Source organism: Phocoena phocoena, chromosome 15 (genome assembly GCF_963924675.1).
Source record: "Phocoena phocoena chromosome 15, mPhoPho1.1, whole genome shotgun sequence".
NCBI lineage: Eukaryota > Metazoa > Chordata > Mammalia > Artiodactyla > Phocoenidae > Phocoena > Phocoena phocoena.
The window spans coordinates 19,148,762-19,173,843 of NC_089233.1; the positions used below are offsets into that span (position 1 = coordinate 19,148,762).

A 25,082-nucleotide genomic window follows, 5' to 3' on the forward strand; every position below is an offset into this window, starting at 1 on the left:
TCTCATGTGATGTTGGATAAAGGTTTGTTGAATAAGAGAATACAAAAATGAAGCAGAGTGAATGAAATGGTATACATCCGAAATGTGTGGAAACATGGGAAGTGGAATTCCTTTTCCCCCAGGTATGGTATCCTGAAAGCAAAGATAGGTCACCAGGATTTATCCACATCAATACTAAAGACCGATGAGGCCAGCTACCATTATATCCATTCATTAGGACAGAAGACTCAGTCTGAGGAATGCCTCCAATTAAACAGAAAAGGAAGAAAAATCAAACAACCAAGAACCACCTATACAGGAACCTGGACTGGGTAAGGGGTGGGAAGGAGGCCAGGAGATCAAGGTCTAGCCTTAGACTTCTTCATAGCTACGTGACATTGGGCAAGGTCCTGTACTGCCCTTATCTGTAATAAAATATAAAAATAAAATAAAATGAGGTAAAAAACAAAATAAAATCAATAAAGCTAAACTAAAATAAACAATAAAAGTAGCTAAAGTGTATTCAGTGCTTATCATGAGTCCACTGCTGTTCAACATCTCATGAATTCCCATAATAATCCAGAGAAGCAGGTATTCTTTTTTTTTTTAATGAATGCACTTGCCACATTTAATCTGAATTATTTAGACTTGAGAGGTAGGTATTCTTATCCTAGGTATCTATGTATCTAGATACCTAGATACCTAGGTATCTAGGTAGGTATCTCTCTCTATCAGAGAGATCCAAATAATAGCTAACTTAATAATAGCTAACTTAATAATAGCTAACTTAATAATAGCTAACTTAAGAGCCAGCAATGCTGTAAATGCTTGTGCACCTATTAACTCATTTATTAATTATGAAGTCGGGATATTATTATCCTCACTTTTCTGATGAGGAAGCAGGCACAGAGAGGTTAAGTAACTTGTCCAGGTCACACAGCTAGGCAGTCTGCCTCCAGAGCATGGACTCCCAACCACCAAGCAATTCTGCTCAGGTCACACAGTCAATAATAAGAGCTAGGGCCAAGATTCAGATCCAATCTGAATTATTCCGAAGCCCTAAAACATAACCCCTTTCGACACTGGATCAAAGGAGAAAAACAGGGAGCTCGTGGGCCAAGCTCAGTGATTTTAGAAAGTAGGAAATTTTACATTAAAATCCTGCATTTCTAACCTTTCTTGAAAAACTGGGAGTTCAGGCAACTCCAGGCTCACTGCACATGGTAACAGTTGGCTGGAACTGAATGGTGGGCACCCCATGAAATGGGACATGGATGCCCCAGTCCACCACAGTCCCCGTCACTCCACACTATATAACAGCTAACCAACTGCCTGCATCTGCATCACCACCTGTCTCTGAAGGCATCTGAGCTGCTACCCCTACACTGATGACAGCCACCTGTCTCTGAAGGCATCTGAGCTGCTACCCCTACACTGATGACAGCCAAAATTCCTTCCACCAAAATCTATGACTTTACAGGAAACACAATGATAGGAACTCAAACAACTTTCTTACAGGACAAGACAGAAGTTCCAAAAACTCTGGCTAAAAGTTGGCCGGCAGTCAAGAACTCAGGAGTACTAGGTTTGCGGGAACCGATTAATAAAGGAGATATGTGAGTGGCTGGAGGCAAAAGGAAAAGAGTAAGTGAAAACATTCCGAGGGTGCTCAGAGAGAGAAAGCCACCACTGGAGTCCCAAGCAGAAGGCAAGTTCCTCGTGCTTCCTTTTACCTGTTCGTAGTTTATGAACATGGCAGTCTCAAAACTCTTGGCTGCCCACTTGAGAAGGTTTGTAGACTGCTCCGGAGTCATGTAAACCAGCACACACTCAGCTATCAGGAGGGTTGGCAATCTTAACGAAAGAAGAAAAAGGCACATAAATATGTTTTCATCAAAATGGGACTCTCAAATTGCACTCACATTACAGGGAGGGCACTTCATACCCCAGGAAAACCAGAAGCACTAGTTTTCACATCAACAATCAGTGCACCGGGGCCCAAAGTTTTACACTGTAAAAAGGTGAGCAATCAGCAATGAGTTTTGTCTTGCTGGTGAAAATGTGTTAAATGTGTGTGGTAAACTATAAAAATAGCTAGCGTCTTCCCTACTGTGCACCCACAGTGCGGCGATGTGAACCCGCAGATTCTCCCACTCAGGAGGTGAAGCTTATTTCCCTTCCCCTGGAATCTGGGTTAGTCATGTAACTTGCTTTGGCCAATGGAACAGCAACAGACAGGATACAAGCAGAAGCTCGGAAATGACTTACACACTGGTGCTTGCTCTCTTGCTGCACTTGGAAACCTGAAACCACCATGTGAATGAACCCAAGCTAGCTTACCACTGGAGGGGAGGTCCTGTGGATGAGAATGAGGCAGCCCAGCTGACCTGCCCACTGTCCACACATGAGTGAACCCCAGGGCACATCACCTAAACCTAGCCCCCAGCAGACGAGCCACCCACCTAAGCCCAGGCCAGGTAAAGACGGCTATATGGGAGTTTTTTGTATTATTTTTGTAACTTTTTTGTAGATTTGAATTATTTAAAAATGAAGTTATACATTTTTACAATATATTTTCTAAGAGGCAGCCATTAGCAATATTAAAAAAGAGGATTAATATTTTTCAAAATATAAGTGAAAGCAAAGCAAAGACAAGACAGTCCATAAAGGAAAACAGAATACAAATGAAACCACAAGGAGGAATACACAATTCGAATACTTGTCTCAACAATTGTTTTTCATCCATTTTATAGATCTCCAAAAGCGAGGCAAACTTCCCTATCAACAGCTAGCCCAATTTATACCCAATTACTTCCCTAACCTTCCAGCACATCTGCCAAAACAGATGGTTACTGCAACTATAGTTAGAGTCAGAGGCAACTGACTCAGGGCCTATCACGAGCCAATTCCTGTTCAACTGTTTTTGCATGCTGTTACTTGATCTTCAAAACTATCTTGTGAGATAGTATTTAGCCCAGTTAATAAATGAAACACTAAGGCTCAAAAAGATTTAAAAAAACAAAAAAACCCACTCCCCCCTATTAAACAACTAGTGAGTAGGAGAAGTAAGACAGAAACCCAGGGTGAGATTCTAAGACTCGTGCTCTCCTTATTCTGAGAGGGCTCCAGGCCCATCAGTATCAGCTTTAACCAATCTACTGCTGACTTCACAAATCCATGTGCCCCCAAGAAATCCAGTGGTGTCCTTGAAAGTTAAGACTTCCCTTCAGCTAAAAGAAAACACACTACTTGCTCAACATCGCTAATTATCAGAGAAATGCAATTCAAAACTACAGTAAGGTACCACCTCACACCGGTCAGAACGGCCGTCATTAAAAAGTCTACAAATAACAAATGCTGGAGAGGGTGTGGAGAAAAGGGAACCCTCCTACACTGTTGGTGGGAATGTAAGTTGGTGCAGCCACTATGGAAAACAGTATGGAGGGTCCTCAGAAAACTAAAAATAGAGGTAGAGTTGCCATATGATCCAGCAATCCCACTCCTGGGCATATATCTAGACAAAACTCTAATTCAAAAAGACACATGCACCCCTATGTTCATAGCAGCACTACTCACAATAACCAAGACATGGAAATCACCTAAATGTCCATCGACAGATGAATGGATGAAGAAGATGTGGTACATATACACAATGGAATACTACTCAGCCATAGAAAAGAACGAAATAATGCCATTTGCAGCAACATGGATGCAACTAGAGATTACCATACTAAGTGAAGTAAGTCAGAAGGAGAAAGACAAATACCACATGATATCACCTATTTGTGGAATCTAAAATATGGCACAGGGCTTCCCGAGTGGTGCAGTGGTTAAGAATCCGCCTGCCAATGCAGGGGACACAGGTTTGAGCCCTGGTCCGGGAAGATCCCACATGCCATGGAGCAACTAAGCCCGTGTGCCACAACTACTGAGCCTGTGCTCTAGAGCCCGCAAGCCACAACTACTGAAGCCCGTGCGCCTAGAGCCCATGCTCCGCAACAAGAGAAGCCACCGCAATGAGAAGCCTGCACACCACAATGAAGAGTAGCACCCGCTCGCTGTAACTAGAGCAAAGCCATGCACAGCAACGAAGACCCAACGCAGCCAAAAAGAAATTAAAAAAAAAAAAGGGCACAAATGAACCTATCTATGAGACAGAAACAGGCTCACAGACAGAGAGAACAGACTTGTGGTTGCTAAGGTGGGAGTGGTGGGAGGGACGGACTGGGAATGTGGGGTTGGCAGATGCAAACTGTTATATTGATATATAGAATGGATAAACAACAAGGTCCTACTGTATAGTGCAGGGAACTATATTCAATATCCGGGGGTAAACCGTAATGGAAAAGAATATGAAAAAGACTGTATATACGTGTATAACTGAGTCACCTTGCTGTACAGCAGAAATTAATACAACATTGTAAATCAGCTATATTTCAATTTAAAAATAAATTTAAGAAAACACACTACATTCTGCAATCAGTGAACCACCTAAGGGTCTCCCCAAAGGAAAAAAGAAACACAAATACTCTTTACAGTGTATTGACCTTACTTCTGAACACCTGGTGAGACAGACTTAGACAATAAAGCTGGAGTGACAACACTGGGTCAAGTAGAGCTGTCCCTGACATTTGAGCCTGTGGAAATGTAAATCCTAAGAATGACAACCTGGTTGATGATTCTAGACTAAACACGTAAGCAAGAACTTCAAAATGTAGAGGTAACAGCCATCACTGTGCTGAAGTGTTAGGAAGACCACACTTTAACCCCCTATACTTCCCACCCCTCCATTGCCCAAAGCTCACCTGTATTTGCACCTGTCCTTACCCTCCTTCCTGCCCTCTCAGAATAGAGAGTGTTTCTCTTCCCTCAAAGGCTAGTTAACCTCAGTCCATGCTCTACATACTCCCTTCCCTCTCCTCCAGCAATGATTTCCCTTGTTGCTAATTTCCTTCATCGTTTGCCACTGATTCTTTGCCTTCAATTTATTCTTTAAAATAACTTTCCCTTTCCCTTACCTGCCTTCCAAACCTCTCCCTTGAGTTACTCACCTCAAATATCCTTGAAAGTGTCACCTTCACCTATATTAGACCAGGTGGATATGCCTTTTCCTCCCACTAGCTCTTTATCCATTTGACCAGCATCACTGTGCTAAAACCACACATCTCACTCCCAAAGGTACCCACTCTCAAGAATTTGGTGTGAACCCTTCTGGTCCATTTTAAAAATACTTCTGTTACGTATATATGTAATCATGCAAATACAGTATTTGGGGGGGTTTGATGCTACGCATTTGGTATCACACTGCAATTTAATTTTTAAAAAGTCAACATGAAGTTTTTGAGCTCTCGCTGAAGTCATGCATTTTACATAGCATTCATCCATTCTCCTCCTGGTGGACGTTTACGTTGTTTCCAATTTTCTGCTACTAAAAACAGAAGCTGCAATGAACATCCTCCTTGTACATACATGTAGACCTTCTCGGGGGGACACACCCAACAATGGAACTGCAAATTCATATGGTTACTGACAATTTTACTAGATAATTCCAGATCATTCCTTGCAATGGTCACACCAAGATCACTCCCACCAGTGGTGGACGACCATTCCTTTTCCCCCGATATCCTTGCCAACACTTGATACGGTCAGACTTTTACATTTTTGCCAACTTGGTGGTAGTAAAACAGAATTTCATCTGATTACTACTTAAGTTCAATACCATTTTAATATGATACCCTGTTTCCTCTTTGAGCTGCCTGGTGATCTATCCTTTGCCCATTTTCTACTGGACTTTTTAAAAAATAGTAGGTATTCTTTATATACCCTGGATGCTAATCCTTTCTTTATATGTTACAATTATATGTTTCTATGCATACAATTATCTTCCCTCAAACTTATATTAGTAATCAGTATTTTACAAAAGCAATACAGGTGATTCTCATGGGAAAACAGACTCAAGGAACATTGCTTCTCAGAAAATTTCAGAAAACTACTCTAAGTAGCAATGAAAAAAGAATGGTACATGTTATCATGCTGTACCGCCAACTGGCCTTATCTCAAAAAGAGGTTAAAAAAAAAATCTCACTGTGTATTCATGTTACATTTCTTTAGTTTCTCTTCCAGTTCAGGTATATCTCGGAGATCTGCTCCAATGATGGCATATCTTGTTGAATCCAATATGTGCCCATCTGTAAATGTAAGAAGAGATTATAATTTCAACAGAAATTGATCAAGAAGAGATTATAATTTCAATGGATGTGACTTTTTCAAAACTAAAGTAAATGTATTGTTTTCTCCATTATAAAAATGCATGCTCGCGCTTCCCTGATGGCGTCGTGGTTAAGAATCTGCCTGCCAATGCAGGGCACACGGGTTCGAGCCCTGGTCCGGGAAGATCCGGACATGCCACAGAGCAACTAAGCCCGTGCTCCACAACTATTGAGCCTGCATTCTAGAGCCCGCGAGCCACAACTACTGAGCCCGCATACCACAACTACTGAAGCCCGCACGCCTACAGCCCGTGCTCCACAACAAGAGAAGCCACCGCAATGACAAACCCGTGCACCGCAACAAAGACTAGCCGCCGCTCAATGCAATTAAAGAAAGCCCTCGTGCAGCAATGAAGACCCAACGCAGCCAAAAATAAATGAATGAATGAATAAATAAATAAATAAATTTATTTAAAAAATCAAAATCAAAATCCTGCTCGTTATGGGGAAAAAAATCAGGTAAGAGGGTGAAAATTAACTAAAAATCATACCTTCCGAAGACAACTATTAGTGTTTTAGTGTATAACATTCTAGCCTTTTTCCTCTGTGCTTAAACTCCTATGCACAACACGGACACATCCTTCCTCTCTCCCCCTCTCTCCCTCTCTGTCCCTCTCTGTCCCTCTCTTTCTCTCTCTCTCTCTCTCTCTCTCTTTTCTCTCTCTCTCTCCCTCCCTCCCTCAAACGCACACACACACATACGCACACACCCTGCACAAAAAAAGATAATGGGGTCACCCAATACTTGTTCTGAAAGCTTTTCCTATTTAACAATAGTATCACGGACATCATTCTCTATGATTTCACCATGCTCCACGGAGTAGATAAAACAACTTACTTAGCCAATCGCTCAATATTAGACAGGCAGTATTTCCAAGTTTACTCCATCTCAGGCGAACATCCTTGTATACATGTCACAAAGGACTTGTCTGTCCAGTTATGCAGATTATGATGAGAAGAATTAGGAGATAAAAGAGTAAGCCTATTTAAATATTGGTACCAATTGCTCTCTAAATGTTTTGTCAATTTGTGAGCTATTATGTTTAAAAGAAAATAGTTTATGTACTAAAGTATTTACAAATAAAATATTTCCTTTAAAATACTCCACCAGAGGTTGGATGGAATGGTATGTATAGTAGTTCTCAAGCTTTGGCAGGCATCAGATTCGCCCAGAGGGCTTGTTAAAACAGACTGATCAGGCTCCAGCCCCTGAGTTTCTGATTCAGATTTTTCAAAAGTAGAAATCTGTATTTCTAACAAGTTTCCAGATGGGGTTGATGCTGTTAGCCTGGGACTACACTTTTAGAACCACCAGTACAGATGAAATGAGACTGGCAATAAAGTTAGGCGATGGGTACATGGAGGTTCATCAATCTAGTCACATTATTTTTGTGTAGGCCTGAAATTCTTTTCAATCTAAACTCTCTATTTTTAAAAATAGATTATAATTAAAAAAGAAATTAAATTGCTTGATTATTTACCTGAAGCCACTGTTCACTCAACTTCCTCAAAGTACAAACCACGGAAGAAGCTGGGACATTCTACAGCCATCCTACATCATTGCTAAGAACTCAGGTACCCTCCTGAGAACCCACAGCAAAAAGTGTGGGAAAGGTGAAACGGCATGTAAGCAGGTTCTCCCTTATTTTCTTGAGAACCCCATTCAGCGGGTTCAAATACACTTGGCCACACCCCATAAGCTACAAGAAATACCTCCTAGGAATCTGCTAGATGTCAGGAAACCACCAAAGGGCAAGGCTGGGAAACCCAGAGTCAGTCCCAGGCACCATAACACCTGAGTCCAGAAAAGAATATCGAGAATGTGAAGGCACTTGCTTGCCCTGCTGTGAAAACAAGCAGTGATTCCCAAGCGCCTGTGTGCCTTCTTATAAATAGCATATATATTCAAGACGAGTTTTTCCATACCTGACCACACACACACACAGAGACACACACACAAAGAGACCATCAGAATGTTGAAGCATGTGGTCTCCTTGAACTGTGCAACTCATTCTGAGTAAGACATGTCTCACTCAGGGATGTGGATCTAAAGGTAGCACACAAGACAAAAGTGGCACATGGTCATGATTACTCTTAAAAATTGAGCACAAGGTCAAAATTGAGCAAGGGTCAATGACCTGGGGCATAGCCAGCAGTGGCCCATCCGTGTGCCCTGGCAAGCTGGCATACTGCCTGGGAAGTGCTGGATGTGATGTCCCCAAGGTCCCGTTAACGATAGATCTGACGCTCTAATAACGCACACCACACACCCATCATGATCCCCATGCTCCTCTGAAGTCAGGGGCTACTCAAGCTGTGTAGAAATAGAAGGTCTATTAACCGCCCTTGAAGGATGCCTTACCTTCATTTCACAAGAAACAGAATGCATTTGGTAGAGGATACAGGCTCAGGGCAAGTTTCAAAGGAGTTTTACTATTCTGGGAAGATATGCCATTTTTATAAAATCTAACTCTAGCAAGAGACCATGGGAACAACAAAAAAACCTTGATACCTTTGGAATGCTTCTGAGACTGGGTGAGAAAAAGACCTTGCTCACCAAAACGAGACCCACAATCCCTTCCTTCTTTTCTATTTTCTACTTCCTAAGAGAAAAACGGGAGAGGATTAAAAGCTTTTTGTGTGATACTCTTATAAGAACAACTTTCTAAAGGAATAGCCCATACTTGCCCAATTCTGGAAAGCCAATTAACATTGATTGAAAACATCCGAACTGCTACTAGTAGTTCCTTCTGTGATCAATCTTTAGAGAACTGACTTCTAAGAGGATTTAAGAGGGAGAACCCCTGAAAATATAACACCATGATGGGTTTTTAAAAAATTAAGAACCAATTTGTACATGGCCAGAATGAAGAGACAAGTATGAAAATCCTATTCCTCAGGCTTGGTCATCATTTCACTCAAGCGGCAGTTCTCAACCAGGGCAACCTTGTCCCTAGGGAACATCCGGCAGTGCCTGGAGACATTTTTGGTTATCGCCAACTGGGGGATGCTAGTGGCATCTAATAGGCAGAGGTTACGGATGCTGCTAAATATTATAAACTGTGCAGGGCAGCCCCACAACAGGGAATTATCCGGCCCCAGGTGTCAGGAGGGCTGAGGTTAAGAAACCCTGCATTAAACTTATACACAAAAATTCAAAATCACTAGTTGACGTTAAATTTTTAAAATCCTTAAATAGTTCTAATTATTCTTGGATAGGGACAACTTAACATGCCGTAGCTTTTATCCAGGACATGGTTCCCAAGATGAAAACTCTCTTTGGAGTACACCTGCAGAGGAATGGGCTTTGGTCTCAAACAGCCCTGACAGCAAATGTCTACTCTGCCAGTTCCTAGTCGTGTGACACACTGCTCACGCCTACTTTTAAGTATAAAATGCATACAATGGCAACCTCATATGGTTGCGGCTAAGATTAAGGGCAATGTCAAAGTGCTGAGCTTCACGGATCCCAAACTGTACTGAGGTGCCCTGGGGCGGCACAACCAACTCACAAGGGCAGAACAGGATGTTTTAAATTTTTGAGGGAAACGCAGAGATACTCAACATGCACCAGACACAAGCAGATCATCAGCTCAAGGCAGTCACAGTTTCCACAGGAGACTTCTCTGCACTCCTTTTAATGACACCATATCTCTGCAAAGCTGATTTCTCAGGTGTGACTGTGATGAAAAAGCCACTACTGCTCAAACATCATTTGCAATATTGCAAGAGGAACAGGTGGTAGTGTCCAATCTGGCTCCCAGGTGAGGTCATAAAGGGCCCGAAAGGAGCACATATCCCATTAGAAGTAACTGTGGTTATTTAAGAATGAAATTAAGAGAGCATTTGTTCTTAGAATGTAAGTGGCTTTTTTTTCAAATGACCAAAAAGTTGTTAGGACATAAATACTTACAATGCTTGAACCCAACTTATTAATAAACAGAACTGCTGATATGTTTTTCAACCTAGAGTCATCATGAAAAACATACTGAGGCACTTAGTAAAGGAAGGTGGGCACGCACTCCTTGGCCTAACTCAGTGGTAGTACATCGTGGAGGTCTTCTGTGAAGACCAGACCACAGATGATTAAATCCGGGCAGGTGCTGAGAAGCTCCACACAGATGAACCCAACTCAGACTGCCAAGCTGCAGGATTGTGAGCTAAACAGACGGCTGTTTTTTTTGTTTTGTTTTGTTTTGCGGTACGCGGGCCACTCACTGTTGTGGCCTCTCCCGTTGCGGAGCAACAGGCTCTGGACGCGCAGGCTCAGCGGCCATGGCTCACGGGCGCAGCCACTCCACGGTATGTGGGATCTTCCCGGACCAGGGCACGAACCTGTGTCCCCTGCATCAGCAGGCGGACTCTCAACCACTGCGCCACCAGGGAAGCCCCAGACGGCTGTTATTTTAAGCCACATGCTTTGCAGTGGTTTGTTACAGAGCAAAAGCTCATACAGGCTTTAATTATCTGCCTCATTCAGCTCACACCTATGAAAGGCAGGAGAAAGTGGAAGATTTACACAATGTAACATGGTAGTTACTTACTTACACACACACACACACACACACACACACACACACTCCACAGGGCATACAGGTCATGATCTCTTCCATCACCGCCAAGTCAGCATTTCAAGAGAGACGTGTTCCTACGTGCTACTGACCTGTAGTGAGTCCCATCAATCCCATTCATTATATGTCTTCAAAGACAGACTTATTATTAAGATTGCAAAGTGTTCTTTTAGATCCCCAGATTTTCCTAGAACATTCTAGCTTAAAAATAAAAAAGCTGGGATTGACATGTACACACTGCTATATTTAAAAAGGATAACCAACGGGGACCCACTGTATAGCACAGGGAACTCTGCTCAATGTTACGTGGCAGCCTGGATGGGAGGGGAGTCTGGGGGAGAATGGATGCATGTACATGTATGGCTGGGTCGCTTTGCTGTGCACCTGAAACCATCACAACGTCGTTAATCGGCTCTACCCCAACATAAAATAAAAAGTTTAAAAAATTAAAATAAAAAGCGTTGTAAATAAAGACAGCCTCAGGTGGATTTCTGGACCACACAGGAGTTTTGCTTGTTTGTCTGTCCATCTGTCCACCCAGGAATACTTACTGAGCTCTCATTATGTTCTGGGCACTGAGTCCTGGGAAGAAACTGATGAACAAAAAGGCACGGTCCTGCCCCCATGGGGCCTGCAATCCAGCAGGGAAGATGAAGAGTGGACAAGTGTGGGGAACACTACAAAGCGGGGTACAGCCTTTTGGGAGTGCATAACAGGGTCCCACCTCCCTTAGAAGAGAGTCCACACTACTTGGCCTGGCCGAGGAGATCCTGCATGATGCCGCCTCGCCTTCTTCAGCTTCATCTTGAGCCATGCACCCCTCCCCACTGCCAGCTCCAGTCACACTGGCCTTTCGGCTTCCTCGCATGCTCCTCCTTTCCCTAAGCTTGCCTTGTGCGAGACAATCTTTCCCCTACAGGGTTTGTCCTTCTTGCGGTTCAGCTGAGATACCTGACACCACTCTGCAATGCTTTGATTTGTTGCTCTTTTTACTTTATACTCAACCAGTTCCACATCGGAGTTGAGATGGATTACAAAGACACAAACATTCACTCATTCAAGCATTCAGGTATGTATTTATTCCATCAATAATCTCTGTGTGCCAGGCACTGTTCTAGGCGCTGGGGATATAGCAATGAACAAGATAGGAGAGGTCCCTGTGCTCTTGAGGCTTATTCCCTCAAGGAGGGAGAGACGGTGAATCATTAAACAAATGAAGAATCAAGATAGCATCAGAGTATTAAGAGCTATGAAGAAAATAAAAGAGGATGAGGGAAAACGGTGCCTAGAGTAGGAGGTGGCAGCTGAAGTGGGACATGGGTGATGAGATGGAGCCCATTAAGCAAAATTAGGGGGAAAGAGTTCCAGGTCAAGGGAAGAGGAAAGGTTTGAAGGTGAGAGCAAGCTTGGCACATTCAGAGGACAGCAGGAGGGCAGTGTGGTGAGATCATAGTTACTGTAGTCGAAAATAAAATCGGGGGACTTCCCTGGTGGTGCAGTGATTAAGAATCTGCCTTCCAACGCAGGGGACACAGGTTTGATCCCTGGTTGGGGAATTAAAATCCCACATGCTGCGGGGCAACTAATCCCGTGTGCTCTAGAGCCTGCACCACAACTAGAGAGCCTGAGTGCCACAACTAGAGAGCCCACGCGCTCTGGAGCCCGCACCACAACTAGAGAGAAGCCTGCGCACTGCAACGAAGAGCCCACGCACCACAATTAAAGATCCCACGTGCCGCAACTAAGACCCAATGCAGCCAAATAAATAATAAATAAAAATAAATATTAATTAAAAAAAGGAAAGAAAATCAGGAGGCATCAGACACCCAATTAACCATGTAAAGTTCAGCACTAGAAGGATTTAAGCAGGAAAGTAATAGAATCTGACTTACTTTAAGAACTCATCTTGACTTACTTTTCATTGTGTGCTCATTTACATACTTTTAATTTCTTACCCTGTGCATAGTTCAGCTTAAGAAAACATCTATCATCAATTCTAAGATGCATATATTTTTCACATTTTAACATTTCTGAAACGTGGATGCATCTAACAGTCGATAATGTATCAGTTTAATTTGTCAGCACTTTTTCTCTCCTATTGATAAATAAATAGTGGTGATTCTTACAGCCCCAGGGGTTTGATGAAAAAGGGTAATTTTTAAATGAAATTTTTGTCAGTTTTATTATCATCTATCACTTTTCTCAGATTTTCATTCACGTTTTTATTTATTTTTATTCAGATTCCTTTCTCAGTATGATGGCAAGATCAAAAACTATTGATATAAAGGACAAGACTGGAAAATTTACCCACGTAACACACAAACACAAATTTAAAAAAACAAGCAAAAGACTAAGAAAAAAATATACAATAAAAAAAGTTGACAAGAGACTTCCCTGGTGGCACAGTGGATAAGACTCCACGCTCCCAATGCAGGGGGCCCAGGTTCAATCCCTGGTCAGGGAACTAGATCCCACATGCATGCCGCAACTAAGAGTTCGCATGCCACAACTAAGGAGCCCACAAGCCACAACTAAGGAGCCTGCCTGCCGCAATTAAGGAGGCCTGGAGCTGCAACTAAGGAGCCCAGGTGCTGCAACTGAGGACCCGGCGAGCCGCAACTAAGGAGTCTGTGAGCTGCAACTAAGGGAGCCCGCCTGCTGCAACTAAGACCCAGTGCAACCAAATAAATATAAATATATAAATAAATACTTTTTAAAAAAAAGTTGACAAGAGGTTTTTATCAAAGAACATACCTGTATGTTACAAAGCATTCCTATAAATTGAAAAAAAAAAGGCTGGGGGGAAACAATGCAACTGAAGAAAAAAATGGGCAAAGGAAATGAAAAGGCAATCTACAAAGAAATTCCTAAAGGCCAATAAAACTATAGAAAGATACTCCATCTTGCTGGACTCTAAGCATTCAAAGTTATATAAAATTTTAAAACAATGGGACATTGTTACAGCCCATCAGACTGGTAGAAATTTTTAAAAATGATAATATCCAGCGTTAGTGACGGTGTAGAGAAAGAGAATCCTCATCTACTCTTAATGAAAACATAAATTAATAAAATGTTCTTGAAGATCAGTTTGGTAGCAGCTATTAAAATTCACAATGTGCAATTCTTTGAGCTAGCAACTCCTGCAAATACACACATATATATGTGTTTTCTACAACACTGTTGAATATAAAAATATAAAAAGGCAGCAATCTAAATGACCATCAGTAGGGAAAAGATTAAATAAAACAGAATTTCCATGCAGAGGAGTACTGCAAAGCCATTAAAAATAATGAGGTAGATTTATATATTCTGACATGAAAAGACAGCCATGATTTACTAGGACATGAAAAGAGCAAGTCACAAAACAGTATGTATAAATTATTTATTTTATTAAAATTACATATAAACCTATATTTATATATAGAAGTATAGATCCATTCGTTCAACAAATATATGTTACACTACAACACATATTTATTCAATGTGTATATACATTCATTCAACAAAAAATTATTGAGCCTTTTATGTGCCACGCACTGGATTATATCTGTGTGTGTACTTTATTATGTGTGATATTTACCTTTCTCTGGGTATACTGTTCACCTGCAGTAGAAAATACTCTGAACACTGGTTATCTCGGGTGGGAGGAGGGATTATGGAAAGTCTTTACTTTCTACTTCATATATTTCTACATTGATGGATCAGAGTCCTAGCAAAGTACTAGCACATTCATTGCAGATAATCATTCTGACACCAAATACATAGAAAATTACGGTAGCAAAACTGTACAGAAAGCAAATAGGCCAGCAAATGGCAAAGCCTGAACAGCTTCTACTCACAATTTGTATAAGGGAGACAAAGGACGGGGGAGAGATCATTTTCTGTGGAAACTTTATTGGGAATCTGATCACTAGGAGGATGACTAAAGCACTGTGGTTGTGTAAAAGAGGAAGCGCATCTAATCGTCTGCTGTTTGCTGTGCTATCTGTGTCGACCATCCGAGAAGGCCATCCTCTCTAAGCATGTTTTCTGACCCAAATTATTAATAAGGCCCTGGAACCTCTCTGTCAGATAGAGACTGAAAACAATGGAAGATTCTGGAAGAGTTTTACCATAATTCGAAAGGCTTAGAAATGAGGAAAGTGGTGTTGTAAACATTCGTAATTAAAACTTGAGGGGAAAAACTGACTGCAGGGGCCAAGGAGGTGCCATAAACCAGGAAGCAGGTCAGGTGTAAGACAAGAGGGAGTGGTGGGGTCAGAACTGGAGAAGACACGACCCTTCTAAATAAAGCGGCCACTGCTCAATGACTGCCATGTAGGAGCTAGATGTGATTTTTCCAAGCAAAATTGAAAATCAAGACTTTCATGAAAAATCTCCCATTTTTTGAATGTTCACAACTAATTTAAATTCTTTTTAAAGAGTGGGGACCTATGGACATCTAAGAAGAGTCACATCAAAACTGTTTTAAATTCCTTCATGGTAACTGTGGTGGAAGTGAAAATGTATCAGCAGAAGGATACGTGTATTCGCGCACGCACACACACACACACACACACACACACACACACACCATCTTTAAAAATAAAAGGGGAAAAAGAGCAAAAATTGTTATATAGCCCAGGTTGTATTACTTAGGTTAAGGATACTTACCCATTTGAAGTGTGTCCTCTGAATGTAAGTCTAAAATGGGTTTTGATAGGAGAGGTTTCAATCTGCAGAAGGTGAGAAAAAGAAAGGCGAGTCAAGCAGCTCATTTACTGCTAAAATGCAGACAGCCACCACAGACATGGCAAATAGGTATCACTACTATTCAAAGGCAGGGCCACGCCAAAGGGTCATCTGTTTAATCACATTTGGCCCTAGGCACGTACAGTAAAAGTCCAGGGGATACAAGTCAGTTAGGTCAACTAAGCTTTACATGGAGAATCTGATATCAAATCACAAACTGATCATGACATACGTACTTAGAAACAGCTACAGACAGGCTAGCAAGAATTTTCCAAATGTTCCAGTGTTTTTAGTAACATTTATGTGATAACTCTCCCAATCAAAAATATGCAAGAAAACAGGGAATTCCCTGGTGGTCCAGTGGTTAGGACTCTGTGCTTCCAATGCAGGGGACACGGGTTCGATCCCTGGTCGGGGAACTAAGATCCCATAGGCCGAGCCCAAAGTAACTGATTAACTTCAGCCTCCCATTCATTCATTCAAAGAATATTTACTACACATCTATTCTGGGTCAGGCACCTTTCTATACCCTGACGATAAGTAAGCAAAATACACATAGAAATACAGATTAATACACAACATTGTTAATCAACTACAATCCAATATAAATTTTTAAAATTCTGATTATTAATCTACTCTAGGTCATTTTTTTAAATGTTCAGAGAAATTACATGAACGGATAGAAGAGTCACAAAGGAGGGTGTATTTCATGTTGAAGACTGCACGATATGTTCGAATGAGTGTCCCAGGGGCAAGAAAGAGGGAGGAGGGGATGAAAGGAAAGCAGTGCCCTAAAATGAGGTCTCCTGCCTCAGACCTGCCGTCTACCAGGATCTGGTTCTGAATCTCACCATGCTCTTGCTTCCGGCCAAAGCCACACTTACTTGATGCTGTGCAGCTTTCTCGTGACTATCATTGGAAAGTCGATTTCAAAATATTTACTTGGTAGAAGATCTTCATCCTGAGAAAAAACACACAGTAATCTTTCTATAATTATTTATTACTCATACATTTACCTATCATCTTCATGTACCAAGTGCTAGGGCCTGAAGAGCAATGGGATGCTTACGGATTTAAAATCAGGGGAATGATATGGTAAGAAATGTACTTTTCAAGTTATTTGGTCTCGGCATAAAGAACAAATGGAGGGAAAAAGGAGATTATTGTAGCTGTCCAGGAGCCAAGTGATGGGGAGCCTGAATCAGGGGAATGGTCACTGGGATGTTAAGAGGTAGACTGGAAGCAGGACATAAGAGTATTTCTCAAAAAAGCAGCTTGATATGCTCCACAACAAGAGAAGCCACCGCAATGAGAAGCCCGCGCACCGCGACGAAGAGCAGCCCCGCCCTGCCACAACTAGAGAAAGCCCGCGCGCAGCAACAAAGACCCAATGCGGCCAAAAATTCATTCATTCGTTCATTTTTTTTTAAAAAGCAGCTTGGGACCTATTAGAGAGGGTCAAGAAACCAATGTGGTGGGTTGTGACCAGCAGTTTGGAGATGAACTAGAATAAAGTAGCAAATGTCAGAAAGCATCATGTGGAATGAGGGATACATTTATTTTTTTCTGTGATAGTGGAGAATAGTGGGGTGGTAAACAGCAGGCACTCTGGAGCCTGGAGGGACAAGGTTCAAATCCCAGCTCCACCATTTGTTTGCTGTGAGGCCTTGGGGAAGTCACTAAACTGCCTGGGCCAAGGTTTCCTCATTTGAAAAGTAGAGAAAATAACACCTCATAGGGTTGTGCGGATTAATGAGGAAATACGTGAGTGAACTCAGAACAGGGCCCGCCCTTAGTAAGTACCATGTGTGTGCCCTTATTATCTACAGACATAGGTACACAGACGTGGGTCCTGGCTAGGGATGTACAGTTATTTTTTACTGTGGCTGCAGTTTTAAAAAGTGTGAAACAAACACACACACTCAGCCCTGCTTCCCCCTCGCGCTTTTTTTTTTTTTTTTCTTTTTTCTTTCGGTACGCGGGCCTCTCACTGTTGTGGCCTCTCCTGTTGCGGAGCACAGGCTCCGGACGTGCAGGCTCAGCGGCCATGGCTCACGGGCCCAGCCGCTCCGCGGCATGTGGGATCTTCCCGGACCGGGGCACGAACCCGCGTCCCCTGCATCAGCAGGCGGACTCTCAACCCCTGCGCCACCAGGGAAGCCCCCCCACCCTCGTGCTTTTCCTAGCTTAGTCGGTGGCTACACCCCCATCCAGTCACCTACTGGTCATGCTAGAATTCTCCAGCTCCTCCTCCCTGTCCAATCAATCCCTCAGCCTGAATGTACACAAATGTCAGATCACTATGTAATACATACTATGCAACTAACATAGTATTATATGTCAAATCATATGATATCGCTTATATGTGGAATCTAAAAACAATGATGCAAATGAGCTTATGTACAAAACAGAAATAGACCCACAGACAGAGAAAACAAACTTATGGTTACCCAAGGGGAAAGGGGGGAGGGATAAATTAGAGGAGTTTGGGATTAACATACACACTACTATATATAAAACAGATAACCAACAAGGACCTACTGTATAGCACAGGGAATTCTACTCAATATTTTGTAATAACCTATAAGGGAAAAGAACCTGGAAAAGAATAGATATCTATGTGTATGTCTGTATCTCTCTCTATATATATAACTGAATCACTTTGCTGTACACCTGAAACTAACACAACATTGTAAATCAACTATACTTCAATTAAAAAAATTATGTCAAGTATTGATATATTTCAATTAAAAAAAAATCACTCAGCCCAGCTGACTATTCTCAAATGCATCCTCTCCTCCTCAGCTCTATTATCACCAGCTGTGAAGACTAAAACAACACCCCTTCCTGCCTGCAACAGCTCTTCACACCCCTAAGACTTAGCAAGAAACAAGGCACTCCATAACCTGCTACTCTTTTAATACCCTCATGCCCACCTGCACTTATATCCCAGAAATAGAGAGCTACTTATTTAAAAAGAGGAAAGAAAAAGAAAGTTGCTGATATCCAGAACCTGCTGGTGGCTTCTTTGGTGTAGGATGGGATAAAGAAAAAGGAGGGGTAAGGATGTTTCCTTGTTTCTGATGAGCAGACTGGCAGGTAAGAGCACCATTTACACAGACAATAACTAGAGATGAAGGACAGGTCGGGAGGGGCAGCAGATCCACCCCCCTCCCCCCACTGAGGACAGAATGATGGGGGCAGAAATCATGAGGAAGCAGTTCCTGGTAGGAAGGTGACCCCTAAGGGCAAGTAACAGAATTGGGAGATCCACCCACATGGTTCCTCAGTTAAATTTTCAGGGGATCTGGTCTGGGGGAAGGAGGGGAAGGACAGAGAAGGAAGGAGGAAGAGAAAAAGAAAGAAACAAAACAAAGGGACAATACGGTTTCTTGACATCAGAGGAGACCTGGACTCACCACCTTCAGCTGTTCACTCTTGGAATTGCAACACATACCTACTACCTGACTGCAGAGCAGGGCTATGTAAAAGCTATCTGAAGATATTGAGAGGATGTGTTTAAAGGATACACAGAAATAACTTTCTCTAAGAAATTCTACAACACCTTTCAAGAACTTTTACTCACAAGGTATAGAGTGTTAAGAACAGTCTAAAATTCCAGAAGACCACAAGGACAATCAAAAGCAAATAAATGAAGGACAGCACAGTGTCCCACATCTCACACAGGACTTCTGACTTTTTTTTTTAACATCTTTATTGGAGTATAATTGCTTTACAATGGTGTGTTAGTTTCTGCTTCATAACAAAGTGAATCCGCTATACGTATACATATATCCCCGTATCTCCTCCCTCTTGCGTCTCCCTCCCACCCTCCCTATCCCACCGCTCTAGGGGGACACAAAGCATCAAGCTGGTCTCCCTGTGCTGTGTGGCTGCTTCCCACTAGCTATCTATTCTACATTTGATAGTGTATATGTGTGCATCCCACTCTCTCACTTCATCCCAGCTTACCCTTCCCTCTCCCCGTGTCCTCAAGTCCATTCTCTACGTCTGTCTTTATTCCTGTCCTGCCCCTAGGTTCTTCATAACCATTTTTTTTGGATTCCATATATATGTGTTAGCATACGATATCTGTTTTTCTCTTTCTGACTTACTTCACTCTAAGACAGACTCTAGGTCCATCCACCTCACTACAAATAACTCAATTTCGTTTCTTTTTATGGTTGAGTAATATTCCATTGTATGTATGTGCCACATCTTCTTTACCCATTCATCTGTCGATGGACACTTAGGTTGCTTCCATGTCTGGGCTACTGTAAATAGAGCTGCAATGAACATCGTGGTACATGACTCTTTTTGAATTATGGTTTTCTCAGGGTAGATGCCCAGGACTTCTGAGCTTTTAAAGAGCTTTCCCAGGCACTCGTGCACTTGATCCTTATGAGAATTCTGAATAAGGGGTAACCGAGGAAGGAAAGCTTACAAAAGGCGCACCTGGAACTCTTAAGAAACAGACATCCTCTTTCTCCACTTTCAGAAACGGGCAAAGTGGCTCCGGCAAGGATGCTTCAACTCCTTATTCCACGATTCTCTGCGGCCCTCTGACACTCCACTCCCAGGTAGCTCGCATGGCACAGGAGGCAGGGGAGATACCCAAGGCAGGGCACAGCCACCAGGGGGAAGCCAGGAACAGCCACGAGGAAGGGTGGCCCTCAGACTCCAAGATCCAAGGTAGTCGACCACTTCACAGGCAGCCAAAACTGAGACTGCTTCCCCTCCATACCCGACCCTTTGGTTGTACAGAAACAGAATTCAAGAGACACCAAGAAGTGAGGCCACTTAAAGGGTTTCACTCACCCTTTACTCTTTGCTCATGATGATACCAGCTTTCCCTGGCCCTGTTTTTGCCTGCTGCCTGAAGATGAGTCTTCGGCTGTCCAGTCTTGGGCCCCTGAGATTATACAGAACAAGCTCACACGGTAGTGGCCCCAGAAAGCCTGTGACTCGCAACTAAGTCTCTGCTGGTGCAGCAGGGGGGCCATCCCAGGTGGAAAGAGCACGAGACTATAAGATCGATGGACACGACTTCCCCTGCTCTTTTATAGAGGCACATACAGCTCTAAAACAGGGATTGACAAACTTTCTGGAAAGAGTCAAAAAGTAAGCATTTTAGGCTTTGCAGGCCATAATGGTCTCTGTTGTAACTACTCAGCCCTGCTGTGAGAGCCATAGATAAGATGTAAATAAATGGGCATGGCTGTGTTCCAATAAAACTTTATTTACAAAAATAGGTGGCTGGCCAGATTTGGCCTGTGCAACCTCAGCTCTAAAAGAGCAAACAAGGGAATTCCCTGGCGGTCCAGTGGTTAGGACTCCGCCCGTCCACTACAGGGGGACGGGGTCTGATCCCTGGTCGGGGAACTAAGATCCCACAAGTACGCAAGCAGCCAAATAAATAATAAAAAATAAAAAAGGCAAACATCAAATCGGGGGGAAAACTCACAACAAAATGGAAAAGACAAAAAATAATAATAAAAGAGCAGACAAGGGTTTCCCTGGTGGTACAGTGGTTAAGGGTCTGCCTGCCGATGCAGAGGACACAGGTTCGTGCCCCGGTCCGGGAAGATCCCACATGCCGCAGAGCAGCTGGGCCCGTGAGCCGTGGCCGCTGAGCCTGCGCGTCTGGAGCCTGTGCTCCGCAACGGGAGAGGCCACAACAGCGAGAGGCCCGGATATTGCAAAAAAAAAAAAAAAAAAGAGCAAACAAGCATAATTTTAAAAAAAGAGAAACTTTAGATTTTTAAAAATGCCTTTGGATCAATACAATTATCAATAAAACAAAAAAACTTCCACAAAGGACTTTAAGGCCCTGTGCTACTCCCCTTCCTCTCACCTTTGACAGAGAACCTCTTTCTTGGAAGGGGCACATAAGACTCGGTGTACCTGGCTCAGAAATTAAAATCGCAGATTTATTCATTATTAACCCACCTACAAGATGAGGAAAAAAACCAAACCATATGACCAAGTCAAAAGGGTAAAAAGGAGGGATTTCTCCAGCAGCCCCTGTAATGCTGGCAGTGCACACACTCTTACACTACATTCTGTTCCAGTTGCTTCCACCACACCAGGGTCACGGCATTACAGAGGCACAATCGACCCACAGAAAAAACTCTCCCTGAACAACCACAGAGCTGTGTGCAGAGGAAAGAGGAAGGAATTGGGAGTCTGAAGAGCTGGAGCCAATGTTGGTTCCACGTCCTAATGCCACTGGCTGTCCAATTTGGGGGAAGACACAGACTTTCAAAGCCGCACTTCCCTCAGATGTGTAAGCTCCCCCACCCAACACAGCTCTTGTGTTAACTAATGACGTCATATATGTAAACGCACTTCATAAATGTCAGTTATCTCATCTAGACGGAAGAATGCTGAGGCAAACGATACCAGGGCCATGTTGAGGACACTGATTCTCAAGTAACAGAAAGACTGGGAGCTCTGATGACCAAAGACCTTCTTATCAGGTGAGCTAATTAGGGACAAAATAGATAATGCAGGTGGAGTTATGCTTATATACTCTCATCTATCTTGGTCTACGCCTGCAAGAAATCTGGAGAGGGGCTTCCCTGGTGGCAGAGTGGTTAAGAATCCGCCTGCCAATGCAGGGGACACGGGTTCGAGCCCTGCCCCAGGAAGATCCCACATGCCGCAGAGCAACTAAGCCCGTGCGCCACAACTACTAAGCCTGTGCTCTAGAGCCTGCAAGCCACAACTACTGAGCCTGAGTGCCACAATTACTGAAGCCCGCACACCTAGAGCCCGTGCTCCGCAACAGGAGGAGACACTGCAATGAGAAACCCACGCACTGCAAGGAAGAGAAGCCCCTGATCACCACAACTAGAGATAGCCCGCGTGCAGCAATGAAGACCCAACACAGCCAAAAACAAATTAAGTAATTATTTTTTAAAAAGAAATCTGGAGAGACGCACATACCCATTACTACCACATGACTGACCTGATAGAAGAACCAAGAAAAATCTGTACAAACCTACAAAAAAAAGAAAAAGAAAGAAACTGCAATCAGTGAGATATTTGTAGGGAAAAGGTTTGGCAATAAAATCCAGCCCAGGAATCAAAGACCAGAACTTTAGTCCTGGTTCTGCCACTGACTAGACCCAAGTTTCCTTTCCTATGAGTGAGTATAATTACACCTGCCCTTGAACCCAAATAGAACAATTGAGGCATCAAATCAGAGAATGACTACAAAAGGGCTTTGCATCATGTTATCATTACCCAGCCTTGCAAACCTCCAAATGTTACCTAAGACACCGCGATGCCGACAATAAAATCTTAAGTTATCGTCAAAATTACAAACGCAAGTGTTCTTTTGTCTCAGCAGTTCCACAGGTAGAATCCTTGCTCCTTCTCCTGGTATACTGCCACATATGCAGGGGAAATGTACCCAAGAATGTTTACTATAACCCAGTTAGTAGCAGCAAAAGGTGAGAAACCACCCACATATCCTCACTGGGGCTCTGGTGAGATGAAGTACAGGGATGAAGGCAGTTGTGGGGCTGGAGGGCTGCAAAGCGAGGTGGGAGACAGGCTGCCACCGCACTGCATTTTAATCTTTCCTTTACGCTTTTGAACCAGGTGAATGTCTTCAACACATTAAATTTAAACAACTGGAAAGAGAAAATGGGAAATTTTAATTTACCTTTAACCTCCAGAAGGTGGTATCCATCCCAGCCCCGAGGTTTAGAATTTGACAATTACATTCTGTCTTCCGTAGAAATGCCTTTATAAGCTGGCTGACGCCATGGACTCGAGCAAAATATCCTAAGAGACAGACAGAGAAGCAAGCTATCACTCGGTGACGACAGAAATAATCCCTGCAAAGCCCATGGTGCTAGGGAGAGCAAAACTACACTTTGCCCTTCTTCAGGGTCAGCGTTTATCTGCAAACTTCATGGGAGAAATAATGACTTTCAAACTCTCTTCCATTATTTTTTTTTTAAAAAAGCTGGTTGAACAAAAATAAGTACTAGCTACTTAATGGTGGAATTAACGATCTGAAGAAAAATAGTGTCCTATACTTTTACTTAGGAAAGACAAGTGTTTTATATCAAAACATCTGATCTAAATGCTTCTCTTGTAAATGTGCTTTTTCACAGCTCTAGGGAAAGCTAATTAGTACCCTGATAAAACTCAAAACTGCAAGGGCGTGTGGGAAATAATATTTTTAGGTCAGGAAATTGGGCAGATGAATGTCAGTCAAAGCAAAGAAAGCCATGCTTCTTATCTTGTTCCTTTCACCTCCATCTTGTCTGGGTTAGAGCCTCTGTGTTTATAAAATGGCATCGCAGACAGTGGGAGGAGAAACACCAGCAAGTGGTGGCCTAATTAATGGACTTGTTAAGCTCTGGGGTGGGGAGCTGGGACAAAGGAGATGGGAAACCCAGAAGGGAGACAGGAAGACAGCATCTGTCTTGTTCTAAAGGCCTGTTGCTCAAGGTGTGACCTTTTTTTTTTTTTTTTGCAGTACGCGGGCCATTCACTGTTGTGGCCTCTCCCGTTGCGGAGCACAGGCTCTGGACGCGCAGGCTCAGCGGCCATGGCTCACGGGCCCAGCCGCTCCGCAGCATGTGGGATCCTCCCGGACCGGGGCACGAACCCGTGTCCCCTGCATCAGAAGGCGGACTCTCAACCACTGTGCCACCAGGGAAGCCTGAGGTGTGACCGTTTTAAGAACAAAATTTGAGAGTAGCATTTAGAAACTTTATTGCCATTTGACAGAGAAATTTTATGTCTGGTGAGTGTGCTAATAAATAATTCAGGGAAATTCCCTAGCGGTTCAGTGGTTAGGACTCTGCGATTCCACTGCAAGGGTGCACGGATTTGATCCCTGGTCAGGGACCTAAGGTCCCGCATGCCATGCAGCATCGCCAAAAAAAAATTAATTAATTAATAAAATAAAATAATCAATTTGATAATCCCTACCTTATAAATAAATAAATAATTTGGGCTTGTGTCTACATTTCATTTTCCTAGTAAATCACCTTTATTGTATATTACAGAATATCATCCACAATGGATTCAACTTGGGAGAAAAAAATATGTCTTCACCAAAGATGTTTGGGAAGCGCTCTCCTTCTGGGCTGGAGGTCCCCAATCTGCAAACCGGGAGAGGAAGAAGGAAGGGGGGCTGACATGTCGCCTGGGGCACCGAGCCAGTTGCCATGGTGGGTCCCTGTCTCTGGAACATTCGCTGGGAAATCTGTCTCAAGAGCTGGGGAGGGAGGCTTAAGAAAGGCCTCTTAAGCAGGCCTTGCCCAATCTAACTGATGCCTGGATTCACCCTCAGCTCAAAGTAACTACCATGTCCTTCTTCTCAGGAACAACCATTTACAAATTCCTTTGCCCTTCTTATAGAACCCACCTACGGGACCCATCTTTAGGGCCTAGATTCCCCACACATATAAGAATCACGTTCATTGGTCAGTTTCTCAATCTAGCTGAAACTAAGTCACCCTCCTATCTCAACTCCTTCGACTTCCTTGATGGAAATTACTTGCAG

General features: G+C 43.0%; 1 protein-coding gene across 2 annotated transcripts in view; it reads right to left on the reverse strand.

The window, feature by feature from the left end:
• LCMT1 (leucine carboxyl methyltransferase 1) overlaps nucleotides 1-25,082 on the reverse strand; it is a 55,666-nt gene that overhangs the window by 10,289 nt on the left and 20,295 nt on the right. The window contains exons 3-7 of one of the 2 annotated variants that reach the window (XM_065892321.1): nucleotides 23,223-23,344; nucleotides 16,435-16,511; nucleotides 15,473-15,534; nucleotides 6,065-6,167; nucleotides 1,713-1,833 (exon numbers count right to left, since the gene is read on the reverse strand). In XM_065892321.1, coding sequence (XP_065748393.1) covers nucleotides 1,713-1,833; nucleotides 6,065-6,167; nucleotides 15,473-15,534; nucleotides 16,435-16,511; nucleotides 23,223-23,344 — 485 coding nt within the window. The remainder of the gene's footprint in view (nucleotides 1-1,712; nucleotides 1,834-6,064; nucleotides 6,168-15,472; nucleotides 15,535-16,434; nucleotides 16,512-23,222; nucleotides 23,345-25,082) is intronic. The other variant, XM_065892322.1, reaches the window with a different exon arrangement.